A 9,603-nucleotide genomic window follows, 5' to 3' on the forward strand; every position below is an offset into this window, starting at 1 on the left:
GAACCTAGTCAAAGCGCCTCTAGTAAGTCCTAATTTAGATGTTATTTCATTCTTACTCTTTATTTGTTTTTATTATGTATTTTTCAACATCTGGTCCTAACTTGTATTTGATTAGTTTGTTGTTCCTTAATGGTTTTAATTCACACTTGGTATTATGTGTCAATTTTATTTAAATAATGTGTTTCTTCCTTGAGAGGTCAAGGAAAGATGTCTATCAGATAAAGTAATCGTATAAAGAGAAGAATAATTTAGGTTACATAGTCATTACAGACATAGGGCCCACTTTTATAGTAACTATAATGCTCTTCACATTCTAAATGGGTCAATAGGCCAACATATCAGCAATATGTAAATACAAATAATACTGGAGAGATTTGTATTATGAATGAAATGTAGTTTACCATTACATAGGATAAGCCCTTTAGGATAACCTCAGCCAGTACAATCATCTGATCAAATGTGTTTCCGGTTAAATGGATGTCGTGTAGTAAAACCATGGTGGATGTCCTTCACACACATTAGCTAGATCCACCCAAACAGCATTCATAGCTAATGAGAAAATAATTTCCAAGCAGCTTTGTATAATGTTCATAAAAATGTGTATTGTATTATATTTACAGAACATAACATATTTAGGGTCACAATGAACAATATGTTGAGGCCTGAATATACCATATCACATCATTCATGTTTTTGGCAAATAAAGACTTCAGTCCAAAAACCTAAACAATGTCGGTAGCCAATTTGAACTACAGAAATAATGTGTAGTACAAACACCTTTGAAACAACTTGACACCAACATTATTTTCATATATTATCATAATGTAGAAAACTTGCAGTATACATGATGAAACGGAACAGGAATATGATACACGACTTCTTTTTTTATTTTGAATAATCTGTGTTTTCCAACCATGATGTACACCCCAGCACGTGCACTCCGCTCTGCATCAACCAAACGGCTCGCGGCACCATCGCTGTGAAGGGGACCCAAGTTCCCATCAGCAAAAACACGTGGGTTTGCTATCCTGGCTCCAAAATGGTGGAATGAGCTCCCCATTGACATCAGGACAGCAGAAAGCTTACACACCTTCCGGCGCAGACTGAAAACTCATCTCTTTCGACTTCGAGCGATAGAACTATTAACAAAGCACTTATATACTAATAAAGGGCTGGCTTACCTAAAGCCAGTTGAGTAGCACTTGAAATGTTTTGGCTCTATGAAACCTGATGTACTTATATGATTCTGTTTTCTTCAAGTTTGTATTTTGTTGGTCGAACGCACTTATTGTAAGTCGCTTTGGATAAAAGCGTCAGCTAAATGCAATGTAATGTAATGTAGTGATGGTGAGACAGTCAAGTCTCATAATGGCCTAAAAACTGAAATTATCGTTCACTGTGACTTTTATTTTCCTCAAACTGAGGCCTACCCAGTGACACACAAAGCACAGACGTTTTGCCCAAATGTGACCAGCAGCACAGCCGGATGTTCCAGAGGACATAAATAGGACAGGCATATAAAAGTCAAATGAAATAGGAGTAAAACACAGAGGTAAGAAAGCTGAATCATTTTAGTTTACGTGTCACTTACAAAAAGTAGGAATTTGAAGTTTGAAAGTTGCACTGGCTGCATTTTATCTGCTGGGCTATACAACCGATCTCAAATCAGTTTTTATTTACATTGAACAGGACCCAAGAGTCATACATTAAGGTCAACATAAATTCTAACTGGAAGAAAAACCAAAAACCAAGGTGTCTGGTGATGTGAGAGGAAGAGAAGACTCTGGAGGCTTAAAAAAGATCAAAAACAGAATAAGACGGGGCTTTTGATCTTCGGCACACTGCCTCCTGCTGGAAGAAAACTGAAATCTGTAACACTTCACAGGTAACGGCAGGTCGGTCAGAGACGAGCCAGTCAGTACTAGGTGGTCTTCACCAGATCGTAGACGTGGATGTGGACATCATCGTCATATTTGATGTAGTATACTGTGGGCTTCGCTGGGACCTGGTAGATAACTAAGCCCGTCCTCTTCAGACCGTTATCTGTGACGTATTCCACCTGCTTACCCACAAGGCTCTCTGGCTCCTCACCCGGCTTCCTGTCTGCTGGCAGCAGGTGTTTGTTCTCTGAGGAAGGATAGCAGACAGACAGATAAGTCAGAGAAAGACAAAATAAGAACAATGCAGAAAGAGTAGGGCTCGATATTGCGAACACTAGTAGGCTGATTAAGCATTGGTATGGAATGAGTACGAAAAAAAAAATCACTTTCTTTCAGGTCGAATTAATGATTGGATAGACTGAATAAAGTCCACCAATAGCCACAGATACTTTTTCTTTTTTTTGTCAGTGCATTATGTCACTGATTGCTGTTGAAATGTAACAAGAATGTTGACAAATATAACAACAAATATTTCTGAAATGCATAACCCACCCTGCCTTTAAAGGGTACTGGTATTTGTACCATAATTAGGGATGCTCCGATCGATCGGTCACCGATCGAGATCGGCCGATACTCACTCTCTACCGATCGATCGGTGCTCTCTAAACATGCCGATCGCGAGAGCCGATCGCATGACGTAAAATACATGACACTTTTCTCTGTGCGCGGCAAAACAAGCTCGCCAAAATGGCTTCACCGGTCTGGCATTATTTCAAGGTGTCCGAAAAAGACAGTAAAATAGCGGAATGCAACGTGTGTGAAGCAGAATCCTGCAGCTCCACCCGCTGTGACGGACCGGTGAGCGGAGCGAAACACACAAGAGTTAGATACTTAGCTATTGTATCTACCTCTGGAACAAGCTAAACTAGTTATTATAAGTATATTTATTCTTCACTGTCGGGTCACTCATTACTGGATCAGTGAGCTGCATGAGATACTGACAGGCTGTCAGGAGGGAGAGAGAGAGGGAGAGAGGAACAGAGTGCGCTTCCGCTCATTTCTCCCGTGTTATTATCCAAAGTGAATGTAAACTTGAATAATGTACACCAGGGGTAGGCAAGTAAATTTGGCCTTGAGCCAATTTTTTGCTGAGCCGCAAGATGGCGGGCCAGAACATAATCAAAGCCTAATTCAAGGAATTGATTTTGGTAAGAGGGCGCAGCGCCCCTGTTCCCCGGTTCAGAAAAAACTCTGATATCGTTGATAACTCTCCCCATCAACACTCTGATGCGCAGTCAGATCCGCTGATTGGTTCACTGATGATATAGGCGCCCAATCCAGAGCCTCTGGCTAGACCCGCCCAAAGGGAGGCTCGTCCTCTCTAGCCCTATTTCAGTCCCAAAGCCAGGGCTATCTGTATTTTAACAGACTAATCTTTTAAATTGAGGTGTATTTATTGTTCTCTTCAAATAAATGTTTCTCTGAAATTGTAGGGAGGATGGTCCTCCCTTTCCTCAATGGACGAGCCTCCACTGAGTAAAGTAGAGTTATTAACTATAGCAGTGTTATTTAACATACTTTTATTCTGATAAGTATTGTCAAGTTCTCTGGGTTTTTGGCATTTATTTGAGAGTTTGCCCACATTTGAGAGGCTTGAGGGGCAACAGAGGACGCATAGACAACTGGAATCCTTTTTCCTTTTCTTTATTTCAACTTTTCAAGGACACATTAGGATTCTTTCAGGTTGAAAACCTTTAAAAAAATATCAAAATAATCAATTACAGCATGCTTTGCTTTGCAATTTAATATATTATAACCTAAATTAATCAGTAACCAAGTATTTTACTCAAACTCAATGTATTTAATAGTTAAATAAGTACTTTAATTGACCTGGTTCCCCACAACCACACATTTGCCATTTGTGACCCGCTCTATCGAAATCAGTCGGAAGGGCTCATTTCAAAAATAGTTTTTCAGGGTTCGGGTGTTTTGTTTGATTTTAAATAAACAAAGTCTTGGCTTTCAGAATATGGAACTTTTATTTCCAAAATCACACGATAAATACATGTTTGAAGCTTGTAAAGGGAAGACGACAGCTCTCCCTCGCCACTCTGCTCTTCCACAGCGCCGCTTCCCCTCCCTCCGCTGACATTATGAATGTATATGTCGGGACAGAATTTATTTTACCGGACAAATTTGAAACTTACCGGTCATGTTTCAATTATAATAATAAGAATTGTGTAGCAAAGTTTCCGTTGGCAGGTAATCACCGGACTATGACCGGATATGATGATGTTTAAAACTCAGTTAATGGGAGTCATTTTTATATTGCTTCAGTTTATAATCGTTACAGATCGAAAAGTTCAGATTCATTTTTCAATAAATTATTCCACAAACAACAAACAACATAATTATTACATTCAAACAAACTACTTGCAGTAGATGAAGTACATTATTCAAAAGTTTACATTAACTTTGGATAATAACACGGGAGAAACGAATCCTCTCTTTTCCCCTCTCCCTCTCCCCTGACAGCCCGTCAGTTTCTCATGCAGCGCGCTCAACAGTGGGCGGGGATTCAGGTGATTATGCAGCAGCTGATCTGATCTCTCTCTCTCGCGTCCGTTTATACTTCACTCGCGTTTATGTCAATATCGATCAGATCCAGCTCTGCTGATCGGCCTTTATAGAGAGCACAGATCAAACTATCAAGAGTGAATATCAAGAGTGAATATCGAATAATATTAAATGGAAGATTTAAAGTGATGTTTAAATCTTCCATTTAGGCCCCGCCCACTTGATCGGATCGGCGATCGGTATCAGCCGATACTGATTCCGGCGATCGGCCCCGAAATTGGCGATCGGAGCATCCCTAACCATAATCATATTATTTTTAATGATATACAGCCGTTAGAAGCAGCAAGGGATTTCTTGTATGGTTTTAATGTAGCCAAATTAAAAATGAATTCCCAAAAAACTGCGAGATTAAGATGGTAAATGATCTACAATTTGAGGCTGAACCTTGTACCCAGTTTATTTATTTACCTCTTCTTGTCCTTGTAGATAAGACACGAGTAGCCATAACAGAACATTCTCTGATGGTATTGAATCAAGCAGAAACTCTGGACCAAATGTTGATAAAAAACAAGAAGGCGGAATAGAGAGTGTTTTGTAATGTATGTAGTCCTGTTCTCTTCCCCCCACATTTTCAGGAGCATCTGAAATATAAAGCATTAGGCTCTCACACTGTACCTGACTCAGGCAGGACACGGAGATCTCCGTCCTTGTAGTCATCCCACAGCTGGTACATGTACAGCACCGGGTCCTTCTCGTAGGTGATGTAGTACCAGTGGGTCATGACGGGGGCTCGGGACAGCACCATGCCTCGCCACTCGTTCTTCTCACCGCCCTCCTTCTCAAACAGATGCTCCACCGCCCGGCCCACCAGCTCCTCGGCCCCGGGAGGCACCTTGATCTTATTGTTCACTGCAGGAGGAAAACCATTTGTTTATTTACTAATGTCACTTATGCTTGTGGAATTTGCTCATTGTACTTTTAGTAATAGGATAACTAAACTAATCTTTCAAAAGCTGGCAAAGCGCTAATAACATTTAGAAAAAGCTACTGACAGACTATACGTTTAGCTTATCAGCTTTATATTGGCTCACTGAAGTATAGACATCTTTTCAATTTAAGAGAACAAAAATGTTACGCTGATACATCGGACAAGACAGATTATTTGCACTAAAAAATATCTAGTATCGTCTGGGCTGTGTCTGCACTGTCACTGTTATCATTTCAAGTGTCAACCCGTTACATTCTAAGACAAATTATTGTCTATTTGGCTGTTTTTTTTACGACCCATTCATTCATACTTGGGCACAAAATAAGTGATATGTTTCATGATGTATACCACAGCAGTAGTTTATTTAGAATAAACAAAAGAAGAGTTAACATTAGCACAATAGTCGTCACACTAGAAGAGAAAAAGTATAAACACACTACCCAAGATTGAAACTGCAAGATTGATTTGCAAAGTAATCCTAGAGGTACTTAGAAACACACAGTAAATGACTGGGACCAAAGTAGTAACCAAAATAAGTAGTAACCAAAATTAAAAAAGTAAAAAATACCACAAATGATTTCATTATCAAAGATTATACCAGTATTTTCTCGATTAATCAATTGGTCAATAAAATGTATAGAAATAAAAATAATAAAAATATGCGCAAGGTGATAGATGTATTGTTTTGTACGACCAGGCACAAAGACATTGAGTTGAATAATTTAAAAAACCAAGTGAAGTAGTACAATATTAAAAAAGGGTAAAAGTATTTTCTGCCATTTTGGAAGGAAAAATTACTTGAACAATTAAGTAAATCAAAATAGTATTATTATTCTTTCTCTTTTTTGACTAATTGAATAACTGTTGCGTGTGATAGATGTCGACACACTCACCAACTTTCTCTGCCAACACCTGCAGGTTGGTCACCCGGTTGTCTTTGAAGAGCTCGATGCCGTACACGCAGTCAAAGCCGTCATATTTGACCATATAGAGGGAGGTATTCACAGTAAGGCGCTCCAGGACGGTTCCTTTCCACTTGGTCACATTCCCCTTCTCCCGCCAGGAGTGCTGGATCCTTCGGCCCAGCAGATTGTCTGGGTCTGGGCTCAGGGTCGCCGCCGAACTCTCACTCAGCTCTCCACTGCTACGCTTCCTGTGAACATCGAAGGAATTAGGCTATATTTATATTAACATATAGGTTGAAAATCCTAAGTATTATGAACCTTTATGGGTACTTTTAAGCTTTGAGTTAGTCAATCAATATTTGTTTTTTGAGTTAGGGCGTGTCTAAAAATCCAGGGTGCCAGGTGAGTACTATTGTCCTAAACTGTGAAATGTTACATATGCACACACAAGTGTCAGGCTTAGGGGATCGGTGAGTTACAGCAACCAATTTCAGTGATCTTTTTATCATTATCATTTCAATTAAGTCTCGCTTTAGTGCCTCTAAAGGTGCTATTACTTAGACTGACATATGTAGCCTTTGTGCTGAGATGTTATTTGAGTTTGGCCTGTGAACCTGTAATGATGAATTTGCCTAACATCTGCAGGACATAGACTTCACGAAGTGTTTGCAAAAATGGTGCAGGGAGCTGAGTAGGAAGGCTTTATCTGAGTATACGTTGTGCTAATGAAGTACGACAGATGTTTGACAGATTTTACAGGCGATAAAAGCATAAGCCAAACCTACATAACATATCATAAACCAAATGCATAAGCCTAATATGCCTGTATGTGTTATAGATAAATCATAATAAAATCAAATTATGTATTAAAATAACAATGTACTCAATCCTAATTGTATGGAGCTTTTTGGAATGTTTTATCTAAGTTTCTATCCTTTTATATAGTTACATCCAAGCTATATTATCAGCACAGACAATTGACCGTTGTTTTGTTGCTGCTGAATACATTCTTCCTGATACAATTTAAAGAATGCTCTGAAGGAGTGGAGCCTACTGTTTTTGTATTAGTTTTTTTCTGGACGACAATAAATGGACTGCAATATTATTGTGCCACATTGGGTTTTTCATAATGGAAAAAAACGTATCCTTTAATCCTGATGCTGTCAAACACTGTAACTGTTACACATCAGGGTCAAATGGGAGTCATGCTGTGTGATCCTACCTGGCCCGTTTTTTTGACATGTTTCCATAAATTCACACGACCCTGTGAAACAAAAGACAGTTCCGTTAGTGAATATCAGAGGACCTTTTCACTTAAATCTTAATTCAAAAATGTTTAAGAAATAGTTTTGAGCAGACTTTGGTTACCCTGCGCTCAGTGAACCACATTCAATGCAAATGAACCAACAGACCCGCTTTACCGGATGTAAACAACATCCCAATGCTAATGCTAACTATCTTAGCTCAATGCTAATACAGACTACAGGTATACATTTACACAGCAACACATATGGCACATTAATATGAACTTCCTTACCGGGTCTAGCTAAATGTCAACGTGTCGAGTGTCCTCGGGAATGTGTAGCTACAGTGAGTCTAAAATAGGAAACAGCTAGGTAGCCGACGTTAAGGAAGCCTGCTAGTGTCTGTTTTTAATCTTTTTAATGAGTAGAACTCTGAGAATGTGGTATTTCTACACATAAGCTAGCTGAACAAAAGGAAATGCATCGCCATGTAAACGCTGATTCTGCACACTGGTTATAGCTTCTAGATTAACGGACACATTAAGCACTGACCATTAGAAATTAACTTACATGTTTAATCCGAACGACCAGATCAAAAGGAGCGAGCCGGCGGAATGAAGTGTTTGCCCTACCTGATCAATAATTTCACATGTGTTTGTCTCTGCAGAGCAGATTCCTCCACCTAACTAACGAACGCTAGATGCACGGAAACGACCCCGACTACAAGTACCAGGAGGAACTTGCTGCTCGCAAAACACTCTGGGATTTGTAGTCAGTGTTAAGTACTTCCTTTTGATTTGGATCACACTCTGGTGCCAACCTTTACACCACCCATTGTTTTATTTTTATTTTTATTTTTCCTGTTTGATATTGAAATTATATGTTATTGTCCTCTCTTTTAAGATGTTTAGGTTGTCGTCAAGCCAAGAAGGCCCAGACACTACATTTCCCAGCATTCACCGTATTCAAGACCACATTTTCCCTTCAATCATCGACTACTGGACATTTCTACGTCACAGCAGGCATTTCGAGAATAATTTAAGAGATTGTGAATGATATTAAAGATGACACCCAGAAAGACATGATATTCATGTCTTAATGATTTTTTTTTTACGGCATAGATAGGCTACATGTGTTTCTACCTATGGTTTCTACATATATCTTCTGTAATTCTACAGTTAATTCGTAGCCTACAAGATTTTGAAATGTTGATTAGTAGCTACATTCACAAAATAACGTTAATTTGTTTTTATTTGTATATTAATACTATTTGAGAAAGTCATAGCTAACTTTATCCAACTATTCCTACATAATAATAAACACCTCAACAAATGATTTATAGGCCTATTTGGAAGTTATACTGAGGGAGAGGTGGACTTGTCTTGTAGCTGAAATGTTAATATCCTCCACAAGATGTCAGACTAAACACCAGATCCCTGCCACAGGCTCTTTCAACAGACCTCAGATGATGGACTGACCAGTGTGTGGAGTGAATGATGCAGTACCCTTGGGGGCCTGTCTGACAGCTTTTTCAGGGTGAAAGCTTTTGGTTTTATCTTGTGCCAACTCACCTGTGTGTGTGTGTGTGTGTGTGTGTGTGTGTGTGTGTGTGTGTGTGTGTGTGTGTGTGTGTGTGTGTGTGTGTGTGTGTGTGTGTGTGTGTGTGTGTGTGTGTGTGTGTGTGTGTGTGTGTGTGTGTGTGTGTGTGTGTGTGTGTGTGTGTGTGTGTGTGTGTGTGTGTGTGTGTGTGTGTGTGTGTGTGTGTGTGTGTGTGTGTGTGTGTGTGTGTGTGTGTGTGTGTGTGTGTGTTTATGACTCACCTGTTTTGTTGGAGTGAATAAAAACACTGCATAAATCTTAACCTCCTTTAATCTTAAAGCAATCAGCACTTAGCGGCCATAAAGAAATGCTTGTGTCAAATTTGATTATAGTTATATTTCTTTAAAATACATGCTTTGTTCACCTGTCATTTATCTAACCGTGCCTATCATTCATTCATTTGTTCATGT

The 9,603-nt window shown here is 39.3% G+C and overlaps 1 protein-coding gene across 2 annotated transcripts; it reads right to left on the minus strand.

Annotated features, from left to right (window-relative positions):
- Positions 1–866: 866 nt before the first annotated feature.
- On the minus strand, positions 867–8,336 carry LOC117462255 (spindlin-1-like). 2 transcript variants are annotated; one of them, XM_034104391.2, is made up of 5 exons: positions 8,165–8,336; positions 7,573–7,614; positions 6,339–6,598; positions 5,133–5,366; positions 867–2,127 (listed from the first exon to the last, which is right to left on the minus strand). In XM_034104391.2, the coding sequence occupies exons 2-5, from the start codon at positions 7,590–7,592 to the stop codon at positions 1,922–1,924; spliced, it is 720 nt and encodes a 239-aa protein (XP_033960282.1). In that variant the 5' UTR covers positions 7,593–7,614; positions 8,165–8,336; the 3' UTR covers positions 867–1,921. The 2 variants fall into 2 exon arrangements, with proteins under 2 accessions (XP_033960282.1, XP_033960285.1); XM_034104394.2 differs by lacking the exon at positions 8,165–8,336 and adding an exon at positions 7,888–8,086.
- Positions 8,337–9,603: the final 1,267 nt, after the last annotated feature.

This window comes from Pseudochaenichthys georgianus, chromosome 17 (genome assembly GCF_902827115.2).
Source record: "Pseudochaenichthys georgianus chromosome 17, fPseGeo1.2, whole genome shotgun sequence".
Lineage (NCBI taxonomy): Eukaryota > Metazoa > Chordata > Actinopteri > Perciformes > Channichthyidae > Pseudochaenichthys > Pseudochaenichthys georgianus.

Coding starts and splice junctions, on each gene's coding strand:
- LOC117462255 (XM_034104391.2), bottom strand. CDS start 7,592: ATGTCAAAAAAACGGGCCAG. Junction 6,599..7,572: donor ATGTCAAAAAAACGGGCCAG/GTAGGATCACAC, acceptor CGATGTTCACAG/GAAGCGTAGCAGTGGAGAGC. Junction 5,367..6,338: donor GGTGTTGGCAGAGAAAGTTG/GTGAGTGTGTCG, acceptor TTCCTCCTGCAG/TGAACAATAAGATCAAGGTG.